The following is a 27615-nucleotide window of genomic DNA, read 5'->3' on the forward strand; positions in this document are numbered from 1 at the left end:
TTCATTTGCTATCAATTAATTTTATTGAAGAAATTATTGAAATAAAAAAGAAATAAAAACGGAAATAAATAGAAGAAATATTTAATTTATCGCACACAAATGTGTTTAAGTAAATAGATTTATTTTTAGATAATATGTGTAAAATAACATCCATCATTAAATAATGTCCATATTTTTTTATATTTTTTTAAGGAACATCCATCATTATTATCAAAAAAATAAATGTATTTATATAAAAAGAAAGTAAAAATAAAATTGGCACTGTTAGTAAAATATGTGAATTTAAAAATGATTTTTTGTTAAAAATACCGCGTATTTCCCAGTTATCTCGCTATTTAAAACAGTTTGCAAAAGTAAATAAAAAGTTTGATAAAGCAGTAGCAAGATTCAATATTTGTATTTTTTACCTTTAAAGAGTGACGTTTTAAGTATAGTCCCATTCACAAAAGAGAGGCTATTACATCGTCACTGATTAACGAAGATTTATCACTAAGACGGAGAAACTAAATAAAACAATGATGCATTCGGTCCTTTTAAATATCTTATTTCGAATCGCTACAAGAAGCTGTGCCGGAGATTAAGTATTATTTCAATTCGGAATACATTTTTTACAAAAGGCAACAATGCATTCGAGAAAAAGAACGAAGTCTGACAACGCCATAAAGCACCACCACCTCCACACAGTTCAACCTTTTCCAATATGGCTGAGATAGAAGTGCTTTATTTGGCGCGTATTTTAAACTCTGTTTTATTTCCAAATAGACATTTTTCACACAAATGCCGGGTTAGATTACGTAATATTTCACTAATTTTTTAATATACAGGGAGTCTAAAGTTCTCCACTAAAGTATGGAATTTTTTGTATTATTACTTTTATGAAAACATCAGTTAAGTACTTTTTATAAAAAGGTCTGCTTTCTCAGAAAATAGGTATTGTTAAAATATTCAAACTTGAGGTAGCATATATAGGGTGTTCAAAATCATCGGAAAAAGAAATAACCAGAAATATATGACAAAAAATAGCAATATAAACTAAACTATAATAGGTGAGGATAACTAAAAAATATAATATGTGTTTCAAGATTTTATATAGAAAAAAAATACTAGAAAATAAAATACCTTTTTGGGGGTTCGTAAGTAAAACTTACGCTTAGCTTAGTTTTCTTTACTCTTTCTCTTTACGTAGGCATTGTCTTTGTGGTAAAGACGTCATTCCTTTGTTTGCATAGTTCTTCAATAAAATATTGGATATTCTGAACAAGATGGATTTAATAATAAATTATGACTTATGTGAGGGGCAATTGTGACCTAAAAAAAGACTTACATCCAGACCATTTATATTTTCAAATGTCAATGTTGTCAATATATTTCTGTGATCTTTTTGATGTAAAAAGCTTGATTCTCCTTCAATATTTTACTTATAATGAGGTAAGTGTAAGCAGTAGCCATAACTACATCCTCACTAGGGTAACAGAGGCTTTGGCCTTTGGCCTTTTTGAGGCATATTTAATACACTTCTTACCCGAGAACTACTAGTAGGAGTGAAATTATTTCTTTGAATAGTTGTCAACCATTTTTTACGAAGCTCGTCATTTTTGGGGAATATAAAAGCAGAAACCTTGGGACTCCCTCTATAATTCCCGTGACAATTTGGAACAGAGCATGTAAAAGGCATGCTACAATAAAAAGTTAACCCTTTAATACCTATCTTTTGATTATTGTAAGTAACAATTATAAAGCACTATGCAGACTGGCGGTGAAGCCTTTTTACGCATTTAGGTGTAATATCTTGATAAATACTTCTAGTTCTTACCTTAAAATAATTAATAATACAGGAGTACGACAAGCACAAAAGTTTGAAATTACCTATGTGGAATGTCTGGTTTGGATTTTTAATACACTCTTATTTTATCACAATTTTCTGATCACACCATGCACTGAACACTAAGAACTAAACAAACGTGTTGTAGACGCACAACAAACTAGAGATAATTAATTATTTCTGGTATGCAATCGGAACGGTTAAAGGTAAACAATTTAATAATGCGCTGCCTTCGCCGCCATATTTGCCTTGCCTATATCATGTTGATTGGCCTTGAGTCGAGGTGGTGCTGAATAAAGGTGCAAGGTCACGGCGGCGTTTATCAGCAAGATGAAATAAGTGCCACATCTGTAAGTTAATCTGTGTGACGTCTAGGGCTTGACCTCGCCAAAATTATCATCGCTTGTCATTGCTCAGCTGTCTTTGACGCCGTTTTTTTCTTCGTATTTATGGTATTCTTTGAAATACTATGATACAGATCACTAACTGCGAGGTTCTGAATGAAGCTTAAGAATAAATAAGTTAATATCTGAGGTTGAAATAATTATTTAATAAGAAAAATACAGAGATACACCATTATACCACCATTATACCGTAGTATAAGGAAACTAGTAGTTTTACTCCTTGTCAAATCCTTTGTTCTTTTTCTGCCACTTTATATGACCTTGTTCTCGCGTCCCGTGACCACTGACGTAGCTATATAGACGTGGTCTATAACTAGGCAAAGTATAGTCGTGGCACTCGCCATAGTTTCACAGTGATGTATTTAGGAAAATATGAGTTCACAATAAAATAAAATAAAAAAAAATGATCATCGAGTAAAAATTTGCTTGAAAACAGAATATTTTTATATTTCGTGTAAGTAACAATTCTTCTGTATCTGAAAATCTTCTGATGGGAAGAAATGCGGAAAAAATATATAATGACATATTTTTATATTATTATCTGTTTCGAAGATTTTCTACAACTTTTTTTTAATTTAAAACAAGTTTAATTTTAACATTAATTTGTTTGTTTTGTAGTAATATATTGGTTAGGTGATTTTCATTGGATAACTAATACATTGAATAACACATTGTACTAAATAATAAAATAACATATATTTGAACTTCAATAATTACTAATAAACATTACAGAAATTTCAAAAGAGAAAAGAAGCAAGAACAATGAGAAATAGCATCACTACTTTTTCACGTAATAAAAGAATAATTTTTTAGTTATTGTTACCGAGTCCCAAAGGTACCGAAAGAACCGGAAATTAATAATTTGGAGTCCCGGTTCTTTGATATCTCAAAAGAACCGGGAATTTCCGGTTCTGAACCCTAGTTGCCATATTATCAAGAAATTATGTTTTTAACTAAAAACTAAAGAAATTTCCGGATTTTTTTTCAAAAAAAAAATGCGTAGAAAAATCCTCATATTTCTAGGGCCAAATTTATACTACCCCTAAAAATATTGTACTTAAGACTTTTAAGACTCACCCTGTATAGAGCGATTCACGGTTATGGTACGTTAGAGCGTTTCCGCAACCGGAGCTAGTTTCCGGAACCGGTAATTTCGGTACCATGTCTCTAAGGAACCGGGATTTCCAGTTTTTTTTTGTTCAATGATGGTGCAGTTCGTTAAACAGCAAGCAAGGGATAGTTGTCAAAAGTAATTTGAGGTTTAAATGAAAATAGTATCAAATTATTAAGTAGTAATCAGTCATGAGAAAATTAACCTGAACACAAACATGATCACAAATGACTCTCAAAAAAACCTGAAAGCACATTTTTTTGAATTATTACTACAACCAATAGCAGCACACAATAAGGCACTCATTTTTTGTCAATCCGTCTCTGTGCTGGGACGCGACGCTCGAACCTCGCAGGTCGACGGACGGAACTCAACTGAAACGCTCTGCAATCTGCCGATATTCGACAGATTGTAAGAACTGGCAGAAAATATTTGGGAGAGTGCAACTACTCTTTTCCTTCTACTATGATTATACTAATTATTCTTTTTGACTCATTTTTCTTAAATTCACTATAAGCTCACTGTAATTCAGGTCCTGACACAATATCTTACCAGATTTACACAGTTTGCATAAAGTCAGTTATAACATGAACAATAAATCGTTTTTTTTCTCGCTGATTAAATTAATTCTAGGCTTACTATTGTAGAATGACTTTTTTAATATGATTATAGGCGTATACTGCTGAAGTCTGCGTTTAAAAAGAGAAAGATGTACGAAACACTAATAGAGAGTGTTCCGATGCTCAAGACTCTGCAACCCTACGAAAGGATGAATCTCGCCGATGCTCTGGTTCCGCGTGCCGTTTCCAATGGAGAAAGAATCATCAAACAGGTATTTTTCTATTTTTTTATTTTCTTTTATTGGTTATGAGCTTTCTAGAGCTAATATAATATACTACACCGGATGTTTCTCAAAAACAGCTCACCCCTATAACTTTTTTATTTTTTTTTTTCAGACAAAAAAAAAGAGATTTTGTATGTTAGTATATGGCATAAATTGGGATTCATTGACGTTTCGGTCACTTCTTGTTTCACCGGAAATGATTACAACGTTTGATTTTCAAATGACACCATCGTCATTTTTTCACTTCATTTGATAGAAAATTATATTCTGAATGACATATCATATGTCAACTTTTAACATTTTCAATTAAAAAAATGGCATTTTAAATTTCTATAAAAAAATTAATGTAACTACAATATGACTCGAAATATCAAGTGCGTGGTACCAAATTATTCATAAAAAAAATTCTTTTTTCAAATATCCTAATGAGCCATCCTTTGAAAAACGTTCCATTTGAAAAAAAATGAGATATGATTAAAAATACGATTTTGGCATCTTTTAACCAGCCAGGACAAGACACGAAAAACATTAGACGATCAAACATATTTTTCCAAAGCTCCTGGATTAAAAATTAGTGTTTATAACACAGCCATGGCACTCTAGATTGAAATTTAAAATACGATTTTTTTTATAAGTGAAAGTATCAAAAGTTGACATATGATATGTCATTCTACTCAGAGTGTAAATTAAAAAAAATAGAGAGTGCCATTTAAAAATCAAAAGTTGTAGTAATTTCTGGTGAAACAGGAAGTGACCAAAAACAAGTGATTACGTCAATCAATCCTCATTTATGTCACGTACTAACATACCAAATCTGTTTTTTTACCTGAAAAAATAAAAAAGTTATAGGGGTGGGTCACTTTTGAGACGCACCCGGTATAGTAAGAATATAACCAAAACAAAAGAAAAATCTAATTATTTTGTTTTCTAACAAGTGTTGCCTAATAATTATAAATAAAAGGCAGTTTATTAAGATAGCACGATGGAAAGCAAAATTTTCTGGTTAAATTAAAATAAATAATAATACTCTTTTAATCTAAGTTGATTTATGTTTAAAAGTTAAATTTTGCGTTTGTTTGCCTTATTTTCGGAAAGCTATACAAGACAAAAAATAATATACAGGGTGTCCCATTTAAAAAAAACATAAGTTTGAGCCGTAAAAAGTAGCACAGTGGTGTAAAAATCGCATTTTTGTATCTCAACTCATAAACGAGAAACTCCATAAAACACATGAAAATGCGTATTTGTGAAAATGGGACACCCTGTACATTATTGATTAAGATAGTAATAAAATATACGTTGCTTAGGAACTACTAAAATCATCTATTCACCCCTTTGAATAAGAAGACTGAGGAAGGAGCATATCAAAAATCTTAGGTCCACCGCGATGGGACTCAAATATGGCCGACTTAAATTCCGGTTTATCAGTGCCGTTCTAATTTTATTTAAAAAATGTAAAACTATGATGTAGAGTAGACGTGGGGTAGACTCAATAATTTTTTTTTTATTTTACGTTGCGAATAAATGTTGGTAGTTATTAAAATTGTTATAAAAATATAAAATTCTAATAAAAATAGATAAGTTATAATAATTATTTATAACCATAAACATCCGATACGCCACTGAAGCAGGTAAGTCAAATTGACGTATCTAAATTCTTTGACATCTAATCTTTGGCAAGTAGTAAATAAAAGCAAAAATGCAAGAAAAAATATATAATTAGTTAATTTAAGTGAATTTCATAAATAATCGGTTTACTACACGTATGTATATTATATAGTCACTTACTAGCGAAAAGTTGTTCCATTATTTCACTCTTTTCGATAAATCGCGATAGTGTCACTGTTAATTTAAGTTCTGCCACAATTTCCATCTAGATTTACTACCTTTATACAACTATCAGTAGTAGAATAAATAATAAATAACATAAAATAAGCTCCGTAACGACCGACAAATCCACAAAATTTCAAATCAAATTCAAATGTGTCAAATGAATCGTCAAACAGAACTGTCAAGGATCCCCACCCTAGAGTCCTTTTTCCGCCCACCATGCATGAATACATGGATAGCATTATGCTCCTTCCTTAGTCTTCTTATTCATAGATTCGCCCAAACAGATTACAGTTTGTCTATTTATATTGTTTGTCCGTGGGTTAAGTCTTCGAACATTGACTTATGAATTTAATTAGGTAGATATATGTTGCTTGAAAAAGAATCGAATTGGAGACATATTTAGGTTAGATCAATGCGAGCTTTTACGCCTACGGTATTATTTATTTCTGTCCTCCGCAAACGAAATCAATTAAAGAAGAAATAGTGGATCGATTCCAAGTTTAGCTCAATTAAGTAACTTCGTTATCTGTCTGTATGGGACAAATTGTGCCGATGAAAGCAGTAGCGGTGCTTCAATAAGTGCCTCAACTCCCAAATTTAATGCCTCTTCTTGAGAAAAAAAAAACGAAATTTGTCGTCTTTTTTTCATTATTTCTATTATATTTATTCGAAAAACGATTTTTCATTGACTTGAAATGAATACATAAAAACTTTTTATGCGATTTTTTTACCTGGCCTTATTGCCAGGGTTTGGATAAACTTACATGTTACTCTTAAAAACTACATAAACTACATTATGGGTAGTTTGGTAATCAACGTAGATGGTCCAGATGGTGCAGTTTATGTAACTTTCAAATATGAAAGACAAAGAATATACCTAGCTAGAAAAAGAATGGACTTTGCCATATTGAAAAATGGTCCTACAAAAGTGGCGCCATCTATTGAGTAGGGCTTGTTTTAAATGGATCGAAGCGCGGGCTTTTTGAGCGTATTTATTGAATTTTACTCTAAAATAATTAAATTTGATTATTAAATCTTATTTTTTACATAAATTCAACAATACTAATAACAAGTATTGTTGTGATGTGTAAAAAATAAGATTTAACAGTATAATTTATACAATTATTAAATAACATTAAAGCCAAACATGTGAAATATAATTTATTATTTAAAGTTTTTATTTATAAGTCAAATATTTAAACATCGTTTATTATAATAAAACAAGACCAACGTAATACGCCCAAAGTTTTGTAAATGGAGTAAATATAAGTAGGTACTTAAATGATGGCAAAAATAAAAGACTTACATTATATTTTTAGGGCCACAAACAAAAGGAATTGTCTAATTAAAACACATATAACAAATTATAGTTTGAAAAACATTTTGATAATCATTTATTTGATAATATTATGATTGGCGCTATGACAACGACAATATTTTTTGAGAATTTGACAATAATATGACAATGGCCGTTGGAAACTATGGAAACTACAAAAAAATTCTGATTTAACGCCATCTGGCAATAACTAGTAGCAACTTCTTAACCTAAAAATGAATTGCACTACCACCTAGTGGCTAGGGCTGGAACTATTTTATTTGAGATTTCCGTGGAAACGGTGGAACTGCTTTTGCTATTTCACTTTCCCGCCCCTGATGAAAGATATGAGGCAGGTTTGAGGTTATAAGAAGTTGAAGCTTTAGAAAATAGGGCTTTAAATACCGGGTGCATCTCAAAAGTGGCTCACCCCTATAACTCTTTTATTTTTTCAGATAAAAAAAACAGATTTGGTAAGTATATGACATAAATTAGGATTGATTTATGTATTCAATTGTTTTCGGCCACTTCCTGTTTCGCCGGAAATGACTACAACTTTTGATTTTTTATTGGCACGCTCGGTATACGAGTATTTCTACTTTATTCGATAGAAAATGACACTCTAATAGAATAACATATCATATGTCAACTTTAGACATTTTCTCATATGGTTTATTTGAAATTGTAACATGCGGTTCATAACGACAATTGGACTCGAAATACTAAATGTGTCTGTATTTCAGGAAAATATTTTAACTTCTACAGGGTGGCTCAAAAAAGTGTGAATGGATCGGGATGATTTTTTTTAAATGGAACACCCTATATTTTATTGCATTTTTTGCTTCCGTTCAGATAACTTTACATAATCCTAAGATATGAGTATATATTTCAATAATTTCAGAGATATTATTAAATAAATAAAAAATACAGGGTGGCGCACCTCATTCGCCTCGGTTGATTATACGAAAAGGGAAAGATATAGAAACAAAATATTTTATGGGTATATGTGAGGAGTCAATGTGCACAATTTAAAATTATTTTGAAATATACAGGGTGTCTCAGAAGTAAGATCCATACCAAAGTTATATTTTTTCTTAATGAACACCCGGTATTTTATTTCATTTTTGGATTCTTGGGCCCAAAAAAAGACATTTATTATAAGGGTTAAATATGTTTAAAATCATTGGTTTTTGAGATATTTAAAGATATTTAAATATGCATGCTACAAGAGAATTGATTATTAAGACCCTGTACATTACTTTTCAGAATTAATTCTTGTGCTGAGTTTAAAGGCAAAGAAATAAACTTTACTGAAAAATGTTATTGCTTCCTTAAACTTATACAGGGGTACCAAAAGAATAAAAAATAAAAACATAAATTGCCATGGCGATACCAGCCATCTTGATTGCCATTTTATTTAAAAATCGCGTTTTATTCAAAATCTGAGATAGATAGGTATAGGAAACCCTAATATAGTTTGAAAGAGCATTTGAATCTGCTTCGATTTATTTAAAAAAATACAGGGTGTTGCATTTGAAATAACAAAGTTTTTATGTAAAATAAATCCTTAAAGTAGATCACTAATTTTTGGTACCCCTGTATAAATTAAAGGCAACAATAACATTTTTCAGTAAAGTTTATTTCTTTACCTTTAAACTCAGCACAAGAATTAATTCTGAAAGGTAATGTACAGGGTGTTGATAATCAATTTTCTTGTAGCATGCATATTTAAATATCTTTCAATATCTCAAAAACCAATGATTTTAATAAATTAAACACCCTGTATAATGTTCTTAAAAATATACATTTTTTGTATTTAAAGTATTTCAAAATTTTTAGTGGTTTCGCAGATACACGCAGTATTATTTCATATGGCTTTTTCAACGGTAAAATGCAGAGACAAAAATCATTGGGTGGCTTTCATAAAAATTTACTGTGGAAAATGCCATATGAAATATATAACCACTGAATATCTGCGAAACCGTTAAAAATTTAAATTCTCTATATACAAAAAAATCTTCATTTGTTAATTCTCCATCTATTGCAAAATCAAACTTTCTAAAATATAAAATAATCTTTATTTGTTTTTTAAATGGAACACCCTGTATAATGTTTTTAAAAAATATACATTTTTTGTATTTAAAGTATTTCAAAATTTTTAATGGTTTCGCAGATACACGCAGTATTATTTCATATGGCTCTTTCAACGGTAAAATGCAAGACAAAAATCATTGGGTGGCTTTCATAAAAATTTACTGTGGAAAATGCCATATGAAATATAAAACCACGAATATCTGCGATACCGTTAAAAAAATTTAAATTCTCTATATACAAAAAATCTTCATTTTTTAATTCTCCGTCTATTGCAAAAATAATGTACAGGGTGTTCCATTTAAAAAAAATCATCCCGATTCACTTACACTTTTTTGAGTCACTCTATAGAAGTTAAAATATTTTCCTGAAATACATCCTAGTACATAGTTTAGGTTTGCACTTGAACAAAATTCCCAAGTTTTTTATTTTAGGCGCTACAGTTGTTGCCCGACGCACTATTACCGGACCCTGTAGAATAAAATTTAAAATACGATTTTTTTTCAAGCGAAAATGTTAAACGAGCCATTTGATATCTCATTTTAGCCCGGAGTGCTGGCGTTATATTTAGAGGGAATATTTTAGGCAGAGTTGAATAACAAAAAAAAGTTTAATAACTAGTGAACCCAGAAAGTCCTGGCTGGGGTGTTGGGGGTATTCCGCTACTGCGCAACCCATAAGATTTGCAAAAATAAATCCAAAAACATTCTTTAGGCAACTTGAAATTTGTTTATTAAATTTTGGCATCTATTTACCCTAGAAATAAATGTGGGAGACTTTTTTTCAGGTTTAAAGTGTAACTAGACATATTCCAAAATATACTTTAGGCATTCTAAATTTTTTTACAGCGTGTTTATTAGATGATATTAAAAATATGTGTTAATTGCCAGACGAATTCCGATGGGATTTAATACTTGCCAGACGCGAATAAAGAGATTTTAAATGGGCGCGACAAGAAAGTCTTATGATGAAAGGTATCTATAAGCGCGAGAAAGATAGTTTATTGAGACCGTCTATGCAGCCGATGCGGCTGACGTAACAGAATAAAATTTAAAAATACGATTTTTAAAACGAAAATGTTAAACGAGCCATTTGATATCTCATTTTATTGAGAGTGTCATTTTCTATCGAATAAAGTAGAAATATACCAAGGGTGCTATTTAAAAATCAAAAGTTGTAGTCATTTCCGGTGAAACAGGAAGTGACCAAAAACAATTGAATACGTCAAACAATCCTAATTTATGTCATATACCAAATCTCGTTTTTTATCTGAAAAAATAAAAAAGTTATAGGGGTGAGCCACAAAGTTGCTAGACTTTTTGAAAAGGATAGTACTGGAGAATCTGGAGGATGTAATCTAATGATCAGAAGAGGACCAAATAGATCTGAAAAGGTCGCAGTGGAACCTATATAGCCTACCCAAGTAGCATCTATCTGACTTCGAACTAAATCTGACCTGAAGCGACGTCAGACTTTGTGCAAATTTAGGTCGGGTACTGGTGATACGACCGGTGACGTCGCTTTCCTATTAAAAGCGACGTCGTTGAAACGTAGTTCTCGACAAAAGGGTACCATGTGCAATATGCTAAAAATAAAGTATTCTGATTTTTTTATTAAAGTACCATTATAATCTTTCTAAATAGATTCAAAAAAGTAGGAGTACAAGGTTAAAATGACTTTTTTATATTGCTGATTGACAATAATCGCAAAATTAATAATAATATAATTGTCACAATAACTATACGTACCGATAATCCCTAAAGTAACGTCAATTATATTTTTTTGTATTTTATGCTAATTTTATAACCTAATTTACGTCTTTCTCTGTTTCAGATACGTAAATACAACCCATTAAGTAGCATTTGCGGCCTAATGAACATCATGAACATAACCTAATAAAAAGTTTTTGTAAACAAACTTAATTTTTTTATTATGCCTAAAAAACACTAAAAATGCATTTAGACATTCATCTACATTTTACAGAAAGCTAATAAATAAAATAATAATAGTAGTAGTGATGTCTTGCCTCCACCCACGTGGCTGCCCATTTTTTTAAGGAGAAAACAAAAACTAAAATATAGTTGCACAAATCCACAAATCACTGATACGCAAAGTGAGGTTACGTGGCGTACGTTGGAATTATATACGTCATAATACGATTGCCGGTCGTCCGGTTTGATGACTTCGGTCGTGTGAGACGACTAATGTTGGAGACCCGGCGGAATTGGTATATTTTTTAGTTCATATCAAGTCGGACAAAAATCCGCCATGCTTAACAAGTATCCGATTGTCAGCCATTTTAAAATCGTTTTTTGTTTTTAAAATTTATATTCACATTCCGATTTCTACTAGAATAATATTGATAAGGTTGAGTTTGGGGGGAACCACAGTACAGTTTTATGATTAAACCAGCTAGAAAATAAAAAAAATATTTTGCGAATTACTTTTTTATAGATATTTTATTTCATAAATGTACCTAATTTTGAAGGCGCTCGTTGTTTTCCGGAGTATTTTAATCAGATATATCAAAAAAGTGACTTCCGTTGACAAAACTGATGTCTGGATTAATGATTCAGAATTATTATAATATGAAATTACGTAGGCACTTATAGTTTATATTCGAGGAGTGATTATGAATACATTTGTAATTAGGTAGTTTGGTTAGGTTTTTATGTATTCTTGGTAGCGAATATGAAACCAAACGTAACGTAAGTGCTTAGCGACGAATTTTAAGTGACTAAAATCCAACGTAGTATGACGTGTAAACGAACGTTGAACCATGTACCGCCACTGGATGAAAGTGGGATGTTGTGCGGAAGCGACATCGTCGATGACAAGCCGGCAACAATCGCGCGTTTTAATTGGAATTTGCGGCGATCGCTGCCTTCGGCCAATTTCCGAAGTTCGACTGACTAATTATCGGCCGGCCTGCGTGTATTCCCGTCCGTGTGGCGGTGCGTCCGTCTATTTATACTGTCGCCAGCCGATTGTCCTAGGATTTTGACCCTGACCCATCATTCGATCTTAACAAAATGTTTAATTGTATCATAGGTAAAGGAATAAAGAGATTTAGATTGAATTGCTCGGTTTTCAGCTCGGAAATATACCAGGATGTCGGCAGAACTCAAGAACTTGTAAGACTCTATCTTGTACTCCTTGATGAGATAAACGCAATTTTATTAATCACAATTAATAAAATTAATAACTTATATATTTTACCTAATTTATTATTAAATATTATTACTATTAGTCCAACCTACAGCAATATCAAATAAAAAAATAATGGTATTTAAGATAATTGCAAAAAACCTAATTTTAAAAAGTTTTAACATCCTGTAACTCTAAAACTATGAATTTCCATACCCAGGTTTATAGGAACTTTTTTTCATATTTTTTGATGAGGAATCAATGAGTACTTATTTAAAACTTTCGCAAGTTAATGATATTATTTTTTTTAAAGTTGCTATTAGACTTGGATCAATACAAGGCAAATTAATAAAATTGCGTTTATCTCATCAAGGAGGCCGAAATCGGCAAAATATCAAAAGACAACTTTTAATCGGCATTAAACTGCTTACACTATTTGCCTAACAAGAGAAAAAAGTCAGTTGCGTACATGTTTTTTTTTTAGAAAAATATTCCAGTTTTAAGTTTAAAATATGTCGCGTTTATAGTAACTTTTATCCTCAAAATTTTATTCGAAACGCTAAAAGTACTTGGGAGAAAATTATAATAAATCGAAAAAATATTAAGACTTAACACCCTGTAGCTACGAAACAAAACAATCGGACCTATATTGATATGAAAAATAAATCCTATTTTTACCTGAGGAATCTCCCCACGCGAGATGGCATGGTTTTTGAAACTCCCTGTATATTTATGTATCAATATTTGGACAAGAATTTATGGGGTATAGTCTATAAAGTGAATAACTTTGAATTTTGACCGTTATTTTTTACCAACATGGCAAATATAAAAGCCCTCTATCCAAAAAGTTACTGATATTCTTTAAAATGAGTGCCTGAACGAATCAGATAGGTAACTCTGAACGTGAAATAGAAAAGGAAAATAATAAAACAAGTGACAGGTCTTCCTCTTCTTGCAAAAATCAACGCGAAATGTCATAATTGACAAAAGTAAAATGTCATCAGCCTTTGACATTTCTAAATATCAGACCAATGCCGTCTCTAATACAACAGCATTGGAGCGAGATTTATGACGTCACGCTAGTTAGATACCACGAATTAATAAATATGTTGTAGAATACAGAGAAAACATAATTATTCCTCGTATTTTTGGTTTGTATTTTAAAAATGATATAGTTTACATGAGCTATACATAATATACAGTTAATAAATACAATATATATACCTATTTATAGTAATAAATACTTTGGCAAATAAACTATGAACCATACAAATGCATCAAATGTTTTACAATATACAAATAATGAATAGGTACATAAGATAATGGGTAAAATGTAAAATATATTTTAAATTTTGGGGTTTAAAAATCTAATTTAACAAAAAACATTCAATATCTACTAATAGTGATGTATTATTATTTGCATTCACAAAATTTATATGTATATTTTGCAAGCATCAATGTGCGAAAAATTATATTTGCAAATAATACAATATCATAAAAAAAGGCGTCAGCGATGGCTATGAAATGAAGATCGCTGTCATTTTATATGTAAAATTATTCTAAAACTTTTGATTTTTTGAGATTTAGGTTCGGGAAAAACGCTGATTAAGTTTTCATTTGGTTTTTCATTATTTTTTTTGGTTAAAAAAACGTTATAGCTAACGTTTATAGCCTTCATCAGTGTTGTATCATATGAAAAAAATAGTGTCGAATATAATCCAAAAAATTACATATACGAGGAATGTTTTCCATGTAGGTATTCTACAACATAATTAATCCGTAGTATCTAACTAGCGTGACGTCAGAAATCTTGCTCCGAGGCTGTTCTATTAGAGACGGCATTGCATCAGCATGGCCCGCAAGTTACTAACCTAATAAGATTAACACTAGAAAAGCCCGCGGGAACTGTCAAATTCAAAGTTATTCGTTTCACAGACTATACCCGCAGTTTATTCATTTTTATATGTATACGGGAAAATGTTCACTGTCCCTGTTTATCGCTGTTCTCAGCAATGGCTAGCAGCGCCCTACAACGGATGCGATCCAAAACAGTTATTTTTGAAAGTTTTGAATTTCAAGCTCAGTTTAGTTCCTTTCATTTTATTTCCTTTGTCTATTAAATGTTCTTTGTTTTTATTTTATTTTTTGTTTCATTTTTCATCAAAGATTTTTGTTGGTGTTTTGCAGGGCGATGCGGCAGACGGCATGTACTTCGTGGAGAAGGGAGAGGTGGTCATAAGCGTGCTGGACGATAGCGGCAAAGAGATCGAGATCAATCGCATATCGAAGGGAGGATACTTTGGCGAACTGGCCCTGGTCACTCATCGCCCTCGTGCCGCCTCTGCCTTCGCAGATGGCGACGTCAAACTAGCCTGTAAGTACACTTACTGCAAGTAAGATTTTTTTTAATATAACGAAGAATACAATAGAGATTTTATGTAATAATATAAAATTAGTATTTTAATAAAACACGCTTTGATGTATCAAAATTTAGTAAGAGTAACTTTAACTCGACATATATGTTTCGGCTTGTTAGGCCTTTTTAAAGAGTTTCTTAAAAATAGAATATAAAATTGAAATGGACACTCATCTAACTACTCTAATAATTTCTTTACATCATTAATATCACTTAAATATAGTAAATTTACAAGAGAACAGTTTCATCGACATCCCCTGCTACAATATTTTTCTGTCCCAGTCACTGAAGATATTTTTTGTATTCCTTTTGGCAAATTGATTCACTTTTAGGTGGAAGTAACACTTGTTGTGCTTCTTCAGGTTTTTTAATATTTGCTCCATTTTAATGTATGAACGTGTGCCGAATTCGTGCAAAAGAAGTTTTTTTTTGACAAAAAATTGAATTCGATTGACAACAACCATCAATTTAGAAACAGGTCATTTAATACAATAGTAACCCGGTACAAAGTTCCTACCAGCAGCGTTAATACAAATATACCGGAAGATTAATAAATGCAACATTTGGGTGGTTTTAATACGGGACAAAATATACTAAATTCAGTAAGAAATAAAATTATCTATGTGCCACGGAAATTATAAAGTGTTAATACTTATAATTGTGACGACTTTTCTGTCGTTACCCAAATAGAATGAAAAAAGAATCCGTTGCTCAGGGTTAGAGGAAAGCTGGGTTCGTAGGTAAGGCTTCTGACTCACAGTGACTTTCTAATGTTAAAAAATAAAAAAATGATAATATGTAGGCTGCAGAGATTTTAATATTGATGTTAAGAATTCAAATAGGTATGGTCAAAGACAGTGAAAAGGGCGCCACTTACTTTGTTTATGAGAGTGGTAAAGTAAGAAACCAAAAAGAAAAATACGATATCATAACATAGCTAAAATAAAGTAATCAACGGCATTAAGGGTCTATTATGTTTATCAGGAATAAAAGTCAGAAATATAACTATCCTACATTAAACATTTATTGAAAACGAACACAAGTATCATCAATTAGTCACAGTAATCCCAATAAAACCGCAAGTTATTTTAAATAGATTCGAATTTAGTAACTGTATTCTTTGAACTAAGTAAGCTACTTAATATAAAAACAGGTGAAATTTATGTATGTCTCAATACGATGATGTTTTGAAACATGTCGTGTACAAAAACCTTTAAAATGAATACGTGCTAATAATTTTCATATAAAATATCATAGCTAAGTAAGAGTGTACTGTACGAATCAAATTATAACTTATAACGTTAAATAAAAATAATTTTGACTGCAATATGTGGGATAAATAGTGATAATTTACCAGGTTATTAAATCTGTTGTCTCAAAAATTATAAAATAAAAGCGTACCTTGTGTATCAAACTTAAGACTTATCTGTATATAGTTTCTTATGATGTAAACAGGTAGGTAGGTATTCTCCAGACTAACAGAAGTGGATACAGATGACTATGCCAGGAGAAGTCTTCGATATCAGCCAAAAGAACGATTGTAATGTCAGGAACACTGTCTTAAGGTCATGTGGTAATTACTGAGTACCATGTTGTAGTTACTGAGTACCATGTGATAGTTACTGGTGGTGATCATTCCAAGAAGAAACCAAACAAATACGATCTATACTCTGGATTGCATACTTTACAAGGTTTTCAAATTTCCAAATCGGATACCCATGCAATCGAAATCGAAAAGCGGATTCAGAGTGCTTTTCACTGGAAAATTTGTCGGACGCCGAAACACGCGTCTTCTTCAGATCCAAATTCCCAGAAAAAAGACCTTCTTCTCAGTTCTCAGTTTCAGAACCCAACTGTCATAAGTAAAGTTTGACATCTAGCGAATAGATGCGCTAATAAAAATTAAATATCGGGACAAGTGAAATGCAATTAAGGAAGTTTGGCATATAGCGAATAGATGGCGCTAATAAACAAGACAAGTGAACTGTAATAAATGAAGTTTGATATCTTTGGCATCTAGTAAATAGATGGCGCCAATACTAAGAAATTTAAATAAAAATAGAATTTTAAATTCAATTTTATTAAAGGAAATAAAAAATGCTACATAATAACCTAACCAAAATATATGAATAACTCCCCAAATATATGTTTCGTTAATTGTTATTTGTAAAACATAATTTATCCACTTTTTTATTTTCCTTTATTAACTTCTATGATATATGTACACTATTAGTGAAGTGGTTAATTTAGTTCTAAATAGCAAATTGTTTTGTAGGCATATTCATAATTATCTTTTTAATTAATGAAGTATTTTGGAAGTGCAATCGGCCAAAAGTTAAAAATAACCGGTAACTAATTGAAAACAGTAGGATTAATGTAACATACCTGAAACAATTACAGTTGGCATTGTTTTATATACCTATTTATATTGTGTATAGGGTGTGTCTGCCATTCGTGAATATGAATTTTGATATCACACACTATACCTAAAATTAAACGTTCTTGGGGAAAAATATTTAAAATTTTTAGTTGGAACCATGCAAAATGTTGCATGGTCTACTAATAAACATTTTCGCGTCTGTTTTGAAGCACCCTGTGTGTTGAAAAGAATATGCTGTTTTTATTTTGTTTAAATATGTATAATCGCAGTTTATTCTTTTAATACTTTAATTTTTTTTTGTATTGGTAAGCAGTTAAATTTATAAAAAAAATACTGAATAAATCCAACTTAAACTATATTATATGTAAAATATGTTATTATTTTGATGACAAAAAATGATTATTCCTCATTATAGAAGGCTATTACCGGGTCCCAAAATAATAATTATCGAACATTTCCAATTATTTATTACGTAGAACTTTAATGATTTTTCTGGGGATTATTATAATATTCTACAGGTAAATTATTTATAATTATAAATAAAAAGAAATAACCGGTACGCACGAACTATGTTTATTTAATTTTTGATACATACAGGGTGTCTCGTGTTGGTTGCACTAGATGGTTATCTTGCTTACTAGTAAAGAAAAATAGAACCTTGCGATTTTCACGAGTCTGAGCTACTACTACTTTATTTTAGGTATAGAAACGTTATATATAAAAAATAGCGAATAAAAAACCTTTTCGATAATAAAAAAAGATGAATTTTCATTTGAAAAAAGTGAGTTATACTTTTTGATGACTCGATTCAAAGACAGCTACAGCCACTGATGGGCCACCTGGTAACTACTGGTAAATGCCCAACGGGTAGGTAAATAATTTATTTTTTTTATTTACCGAAACAATGCAACACCCTGTATATTATTTTTATTTTAGATGCAGAATTGAAAAGTGAACATTTTTTGTATTTAAAGTGTTCATAAATTTTTAACTCTATTTTGCAGATATTCGTGATATACGGGGTGCCTCTCAAAAGTGGCTCACCCCTATAACTTTTTTATTTTTTCAAGTTCAAGTTTTAGTATATATAGAGATCAAGATTTAGTATATTAGTATATGACATAAATTAGGATTGATTGACGTATTCAACTGTTTTTGGCCACTTCCTGTTTTACCGGAAATTAGTGATGGGTTGCTATTTAACTATCTGTTATTTTATAACAATTATTTATAAATAACATAACGCAACCGTTACTACTTCTAAAAAATAACAGATATAAAATAACGACACGTAGAGATCGGCCGCTCGTGAAACGAAAAACGAAGTCAGCGCTCTGCACCGCCACGAAATTCTATGCTGCTCGAAGCAATTCCAAAAAACAACTAGTATGGATTTAAAACCTGTTATTTCGTCAACCATCGATACAGGCGGCGAGACAACGGACAACGGAGTGGGGAATGCACTACGGCGAACGTAGCTGCTTCGGTCGATACCGCTTAAAAATAATAGGATATAAAAGAAGCAGGTTTTTTGAAACAGTTGTGGGGCATAAGTGTGCGAACACAGTGCAAGCAGGTTTGCCGCTTTCTGGTAGCCAGCGCCAATCTGGGCACCTATTCTTGACATCGTTCGCAACTTTGCGTATACGCATCACGTGTATTGTTATAAACAGGGTATCCCAGAAATAAGTGCAAGTATTTTAAAGGGTGGTAGATCTCGATAAAAGAAACATATTTTCTCTTTATCGTTTTTCAAATAAGTCCAAAATAATGGAGTTATTTTACTTTGAAAATTTCCAAAAAAAATTATTTTTGCTAAAATTTTTGAAAACCTTCTTCTTCATGTGCCTTCTCCTCATCGGAGGTTGGCGACCATCAATTGGAATTCCTCCCTGTCTTGAGCCAAACGGATAATTGCACTGGCCTCTCCTATATTAAACCACTGGCGCAAATTCCGCAACCAGGAAAACCGTTTACGCCCGATGCCTCGTCGTCCTTCAATCTTTCTCTCAACGATCAGCTGTAGGAAACTATATTTGTTATTTCGAAAAATATGACCAAAATATGCTGCTTTCCGTCGTTTTATTGTAGTCGATAGTTCTTGGTCCTTACACATTCTTTCCAATACTTCGAGATTTGTTTGAGAACCACTGGATCTTTTCTGGATTTTCTTTCTTGTAAATTTAATCTACTACCTATGTTGCCATATTATCAAGAAATTATTTTTTTAAATAAAAACTAAAAAAGATTGCAAAAAAATTCCAAAAATATCTTCAAAAAATTCCGAATTTTTAAAAAAAAATTATTTAGAAATAAACCTCATAGGCGTGTTTCTGGGGTTGAACTATACTACCAGTTAAGTTAAAATACTTGCACTTATTTCTGGGACACCCTGTATATGGTTACATAGTAGCGCCGCGCCGCGCCGCCTCGCGCTTATAACCTTGAAAAATTAAAGCGTGTTATCAAATCGGCTAGTTCACAGTGAAAGCAGGCAGGCACCGTCAACCAGCGTTCATCGGCGTTCTCGCTTTTACCGGAACGAAAATTTATTTATTTCTGCTTTTGCACGCGCCGACGGCGCACAGGGGGTATTAAGAACTAAAAGTTGGCCAAAATTATGTTTTATGATTTTTTTGCTTTTTTGCTAGTAATATTAATTATTAATTAGAGGAGAGGTTGCTAATATGGAACCCCATTTTGTTTTTCCTACACAATATTTTTTCCTCTACTCTGAAACCCTTTCCACCGATCAAATAGGGCCATTCTGTGCAAAACCAAGCAATTGGATGAGGATGCTAGAACAAGAAAGTAATTTGTATATTATAGACGATATTTGAGCGAGGATGGGTGTTAATAGGGTAAAGACTATTTCCTTTAAGAATCTATTTAAATCAATGTTTTTTTTGGCAGTGGCAAATATTGGCAAGATTTTTGTGCATATTCCAATGCTGGAGACTTTAAGCATTGAACGGATACTAATTTCCATGCGGAATATTGCCGAATAGTCTTACACCTTATAAAAATGCCACTGATTTTTTAAATATAAAACATTATAAAAAAATAGAATAGAAGGAAACGTTTCAAAATAAAAATATGGCATAAAACAGAACAGAGCCAACAAACAAAGCTGGCTCTGTATCCATCATGACAGTTATTATGAACAATTTGCAAAAAAAGCACTACAAACAATTCCACTATTTTTATAATCTTAGAAATATTCAGAATACACTCAAGATAATTCATACTTTTAACTGAAATATATTATTTATTTGATAGTCAACTTACGACTTAAAAAAAGCTAATAAACGTGCTTACATTTAGTATTTATAGATTTGTATTCAGTTAAGATAAAAAATGAAAATAAAAAAATATCACTTTTGGCCAGGTTTATAAACCAAATACACCTATGTGAGCGTTTGAATATGGTTTGGTTAGGTTAGGTTAGTTAATCAGGTAAATTTCCTCTTAATTATCTACTTCCGAATCCTTCTCGCATCTCCGAAATAGCCATATACAATACACGTGATGCATATACGCAAAGTTACGCATCTGTGTATTGTTATATGGCTTTTTAGGAGATGCGAGCGATATTTGAAGATGCGAGTGGTCAAGAATAGGTCCCCAGAGACGGCGCTGGTTGCCGGAAAGCAGAAACCTGCCTCCACTATGTTCGTACCCTAACGCCTGGCGGTCGAGATAACAGGAGTGGGAAAGTAACGCTGCTGCATCGGTCGATTGTCGATGGAGGTTCGAAACAGGTTGGAGAATAACGCATCAGTTGTTTTAGATACATTGTTTTTCAACCTGTTACGAGCATAACGGGCGGAGGTCGAGATATTATGGCGCTGTATGTTTCAGTACTTACTTATTAAGTTTCAATATTTAGGTGTTTATTTATTCAGAAAAATTTTCAGAATAATATTTTAAGATTTTTTAAAAATGTATACAGGGTGTTATGAAAAATCTGGTCATTGATTAAACACGATCCTGCTTAAAGCCCTTGACGTAAAAAGCTGATTTTTGGAAAACGCATTGACTTTAGCGTGTAGAGGTTCGATAAGAAGGGATTTTTCGAAACTAGAATTCTAAGGGGGTGAAACTACCCTCAAATATTAGAATATTTTGTTATTTAAAAACCGGTGAGTTTTTCGGAAAAACTCTTAAAACACGTAAATTTTATTATGTTGTTTTACATATTTTAAGATTTTTTAAAAATATATACAGGGTGTTTCATAAAATATGACCATTGAGTAATCACTATTCTGCTTAAACTGCTTGACGTTTAAAGCTGATTTTTGGCAAACGGATTGACTGTGGGTTTGAGGTTCGTTAAGGAGGGGTTTTCTCGAATCTCAAATTCCAACAGGGTGAAAACGCCCCTCAAATATTACAATATTTGTTATTTAAAAACGATTAGTCTTTCGGGAAAACGCCTGGACACGCATAATTTATTTTGTTTTTTACATATTTTGAAATTTTTTAAAAAATCATACAGGGTGTTCCAAAAAGTTGAGTAATTGATTAACCACGATTCTGCTTAAACTGCTCGACGTTTAAAGCTTATTTTTGGCAAATGTGAGAAAATTTTATCCAGTTTGTATGTTAATGGAAATTCTTGCTTTGCTTTATCTTTATCATCACCATTACAAATTATTAGTTCGACGCGAACGAAGTCGCGGGTACACGCTAGTTTAAGTGTAAAATTAATTCGAACTGTAGTGTGTAGTTGGTTTACTTATGAAGAATATACTACACATTTTCTTATATTGCTATTTTTTGACCGCAAATGGTAAAATCATAACTAAGAGCTTCTCGCCTGTCGAGTGAGATGCACCCTGTACACTGCTACGCAATTCAGGATCTACGCGGATCGAGGGGCAGGGCGTAGGTAGATCGGAATGTATAGGTATAGACGAGTGGCGGCATTTTGGCTTTTTTTATATCGCAATTTGTAAACAGCGCTTATTTGTAAACAACCACCGTTTTTAGAGAGGTATTTTAGATAACAATCGATATTTAGAAATGTTTTGACACCCTTGAAATACTACCACCGAGCACGTCATTGTTGCAACTTGCAACTGCGTTAATATGCCTGGCGGTGACCGCCTCATAATCTTTCAGATATTTAGCAGTAAAATAAAGAAACCTGTTATTTTTAAGCTGTTATTTTAAGCTGTTTTTTATAAATAACTATAACAGTTTCAACTGTTATCTAAAAATAACAGTTTTGCCCATCACTACCGGAAATGACTACAACTTTTGATTTTAAGCCATTATAATTTTGACAGAAATAAAGATGACTTAATATTGATACTAACAATTTATAACAAAATTGTTGAATAGGTACTTAAAAAGAGACTAAATAAAATAAATTGACTTTTACATGAGATCTCACAACTTTTTATAGTAGAAGAATTGGCATTTTTTACATTCTACGTTTTTGATGGGATAACTTATTTCTTAAAATAATTTATCGTTTTGTTGCAGTCCTGGACGTGGAAGCGTTCGAACGGCTGCTCGGTCCCTGCATGGAGATCATGAAGCGCAACATCACCGACTACGAGGACCAAATGCTCAAAATCTTCGGCTCAAAGCAGAACATTAAGGACATACGATGAAAAGCGACACCTGTGGACGACGACAGCGGTCGCGGTCGCCTCAGCCGCCTCGACAACGCCGCCGTTTTTGTGCGCGTGCGTTACTTTTGTTTTCTCTCAATGTTTTTTCTCAATGCTATTGGTTAGTCAAACAAAAAAATGAAGCAAAAAAACTCTGGTCGGTACAATACGGTCTCCCCTTGTAAAAATAATTTTAAAAAATAAAATGAAGCTAAAACAACGTGGCCCACCACCGAAACAAGATTAGTAGTAGTGATTGGCGAAGAGAGAGAAGGTAGAATGGGTGATATATACAGGGTGGTATCAAAGGTTGTCGCGCCCCGTATATGTACAAGTTGTTCGAAAAGTACCGGGCTAAATTATAGGGTGCGGTTCCTCGTCGAAAAGTATGGATAAAGTTTGTGTAAACTTGGATCGGGAAATGTCTAGTTTTAAAGATACAGGGTGTTATTAATCGTAATTATCTTAAATACCCTGTAGCCGACTTTCTTCAAATTTTCAGTGTTATTTCTAGTAATAATTAGGGATGGGATTTTTCCGATTTATCGATAATTATCGATAGTTATTAATATATCTAATAACAATAGGTGACCTTAAAATTATCGATACTTATCGATATATTGATACCTATTGGTGTATTAATAGCATTTTCGTAAGCATATTATTGGTAACTATCGATATATCGAAATTTATTTTTGTGGGTATATTTTTATTTCTTTTTTAAAGAGCACTTTTTAGAACTAGATATTTACGATTAGGGATGGAACAGGGATCGATAGTTTATCGATAGATCGAAAAAAATCCAAAAACTGCTCATGTATCGATAATTATCAACGTATCGATAAACCGATTACTATCGGTAATTTTTTTTTTTATTTTTTCGATATACCTATCGATAATTGTCGACATATCGATAACTAAAATATATCGATAGGTGAATTGCGATATTTTATCGATAGGTAAGTTCCATTATCGCCCATCCTTACTAATAATGGCCCGATTTAGGCTATTTTAAATTAAAATTATTAAATTCAGTGGCGTTTAATGGGACACCTTATCTAAAATAATCAAGAAAAAATATACACCACTGACTTTTGCAATTTTTTAGATAAGGCAACTAAAAATATAACTTTCTCTCGAGAAAAAAGTAAAACCAATTCATGCAGGTCTGTAGGCTAGGTATAGGCAATAATGGATTTTACCACCAATAAGTTATCGCAATTTACCTATCGATATGTAGATAATTATCGATATATCGACAATTATCGATATAGCAATAACTATCGAATTACTGATATAGTCTATAAAATGAATAACTTTGAATTTTGACCGTTATTTTTTACCAACATGGCAAATATAAAATCCCTCTGTCAAAAAAGTTACTGATATTCTTTAAATTGAGTGCCTGAACGAATCAGATAGGTAACTCTTTACTTTCGTGAAATAGAAAAGGAAAATAATAAAACTAGTGACAGTTCTTACTCTTCTTGCAAAAGTCAACACGAAATATCATAATTGTCAAAAGTAAAATGTCATCAGCTTTTGACATTTCTAATTATCAGAACAATGCCGCCTCTAATAGAACAGCCTCGGAGCCAGATTTATGACGTCACGCTAGTTAGATACTACGGATTAATAAATATGTTGTAGAATACATGGAAAACATAATTATTCCTCGTATTTTTGGTTATACTAAAACGTTTTTTTTTAAACCAAAGAAAATAATGAGAAACCAAATGAAAACAGCGTTTTTATAATAATAACGACGTTTTTCCTGACCCTAAATCCCAAAAAAATAAAAAATTTTAGAATAATTTTTCATATAAAATGACAGCGGTCTTTATTTCATATCCATCGCTGACGCCTTTTTTTCTATGATATTGTATTATTTGCAAATATAATTTTTCGAACATTGATACTTGCAAAATATACATATAAATTTTGTGAATGCAAATAATAATACATCACTATTAGTAGATATTGAATGTTTTTTGTTAAATTAGATCGATTTTCAAACCCCAAAATTTAAAATATATTTTACATTTTACCCATTATCTTATGTACCTATTCATTATTTGTATATTGTAAAACATTTGCTGCACTTGTATGGTTCATAGTTTATTTGCCAAAGTATTTATTACTATAAATAGGTATATATATATTGTATTTATTAACTGTATATTAATTTAACTGTATATCATTTTTAAAATACAAACCAAAAATACGAGGAATAATTATGTTTTCCATGTATTCTACAACATATTTATTAATCGGTAGTATCTAACTAGCGTGACGTCATAAATCTCGCTCCGAGGCTGTTCTATTAGAGACGGCATTGCGTCAGCATGGCTGCAAGTTGCTAACCTAATAAAATTAACAGTAGAAAAGCCGCGAGAACTGTCAAATTCAAAGTTATTCGTTTCACAGACTATAGTCTTGGTTTATTGATAAATCATTAGTATATCAATAGCTATCGATGTATCGATAGTTTTTCAATTTTTCAGTGGAAGAAAAATTCCATCCCTACTATTAATACATTAAATGATAACGTTAGGTCGATATATCGATAATTTTAAAGTCACCTCTTGTAATCGATAGCTATCGATAGTTATCGATACATATATCGGAAAAAATCCCATCCCTACTCTATAGACTAAAATAATGAAATATTTGATAACAAATTACAATTTATAACATGGATGTTCAGCAGATTAAAAAATGGTATTTAAGATAATTACAGACAAAATACTTAAATAAAGCTTTTGACATGCTCTATCTTTAAAACTATGCATTTCCGGACCCATACTTATCGAAACTTTTTTCCATATTTTTAACGAGGAATTACCCCCGAAATTTGACCGTGTTTTTCCGAACACCCTGTACAATTCTTAGCTGTAAAAGTTACGTTACTTCAGGATATATTTTTGTAAAACTATTTATTAGGGCGGTTTATAAAAAAAATAGTGTAACCATCTTCACCTTCACATTCTACATCTTCTCTAGAACAAAAGCGGTAATTACTTTTACCGGTACTAGTCAAATAGTATATTGTGTAAATATTATGTCTCCGATTTTTGCCGAAAAAAACATTGAATTTGTTATAAGGAAATATATTTTTATTTATATTTATCGTGTCGCATATATTTGACTGCATTTCGATGGAGTTTTGAGTTTTTTCACTTTTCATGTCAGTGGTCTGGATTTTAACGGGTGAAATAATGATGGAGATATCTTAATGGAAATTCAATCATATTAAAGAGAGATAAATAGTGGGATTATCATGTAGGTAATAGTCCTATAAGGCTGGTTGTTTTTCAAAAGTGACTCACACCTATATCTTTTTTATTTTCTGAGATAAAAAATGAGACTTGGTATGATAGTATATGACATAAATCAGGATTGATTGCCGTATTCAGTTGGTTTCGGTTACCTCCTGTTTCACCGGAAATGGGTACAACTTCTAAATGATACCCTTGGTATTTTTTTACTTTATTTATAAAAAATAACATTCTGAATAGAACAGTGGCGTGCAGTACCATTTACAGTAGGGTAGGCAACAGAATCAAAAATATGAAAAAAAAAACTAGAAAAACGTATGTATTACATAATGTACAATGTACGTATATAAAATTTACTGTCTAACGTATTTTAACTTTAAACTGAAACAAAAGAAAATTCAAATAACAGCAAATAAATTTAATTATTTGTAGATGCAAAACGAATAATCTGTCTATTATTCAATCATTATTTCTTCCCGATAGGCGACTCAACGACTGGCGAATTAGCTAAAACAATAACCGTACACAATATTGCCAGACTGCCAATTGCCACTGCCTAATAGATTTTATGTACCAAAATGATTTTACAGTCAATTAAAATAATAAATGAAATCATTTGGAAACAAATACAGATGACAGACAAGCAAATTTCTAATTTGCTACATAATACAAATCTTTCTAAAACACAGTTATTTAAAATAGATCATATAAAATAACATGGACTGTTTCATACATAGTTCTGTAATAACATCGGAACTGGCAATACCGCATCGACGGGATCGAGACATCGGTGCATCCGTGCTGCGGTAACGCACTGCTTTTGCTTGTCCATATCCATGTAATGTTAAGTTGCGGCCGTGCGTTCGATTTCGAATAATGGGATGCGTTTTTTAGGTAATAATAAGACGTTGAACAGGTGGCGTTTGTTTTGTATGATGTTTCCGGCTTTGCAACCGTAATAAACACAATACTAACTTACTATTTAGAAAAATAAAACAATGTAGGCCGCATTGTAGGATTTGTAGGTAGATATATAATGAAAATTGATCAGATAAATATATTTTTATTTTGCGTCTGTCTTGAGTAAATCGAAGGGTAGGCAATGCTTTTTTGCCTATATGTAATGCACGCCACTGGAATAGAATGACTTATCGTATGTCATCTTTTGACACTTTCACTAACGACGATGCCGAATTATTCGTAACAAAATGCTTTTTGAGCCCTGAGTTATGATTACAAATACGATTTGGGCATCTATTAACCTACCAGGAAAACACACGAAAAACATTAGCCAATCAAATCCATTTTTCCAAGGCTCCTTGATTAAAAATTTGTGGTTTTAACAAACATATG

The 27615-nt window shown here is 31.8% G+C and overlaps 1 protein-coding gene across 1 annotated transcript in view; it reads left to right on the forward strand.

The window, feature by feature from the left end:
* The window catches only part of LOC115890416 (cAMP-dependent protein kinase type II regulatory subunit), a 45108-nt gene extending 20518 nt beyond the window's left edge, over window positions 1–24590 (forward strand). Inside the window, exons 4-6 of the mRNA XM_030910645.1 lie at window positions 4010–4169; window positions 14755–14941; window positions 22854–24590. Coding sequence (XP_030766505.1) covers window positions 4010–4169; window positions 14755–14941; window positions 22854–22984 — 478 coding nt within the window. The 3' untranslated portion in view covers window positions 22985–24590. The remainder of the gene's footprint in view (window positions 1–4009; window positions 4170–14754; window positions 14942–22853) is intronic.
* The last annotated feature ends 3025 nt before the right edge of the window (window positions 24591–27615 follow it).

Source organism: Sitophilus oryzae, unplaced genomic scaffold (genome assembly GCF_002938485.1).
Source record: "Sitophilus oryzae breed Bouriz unplaced genomic scaffold, Soryzae_2.0 scaffold_864_pilon_pilon, whole genome shotgun sequence".
NCBI classification, from domain to species: Eukaryota; Metazoa; Arthropoda; class Insecta; order Coleoptera; family Curculionidae; genus Sitophilus; species Sitophilus oryzae.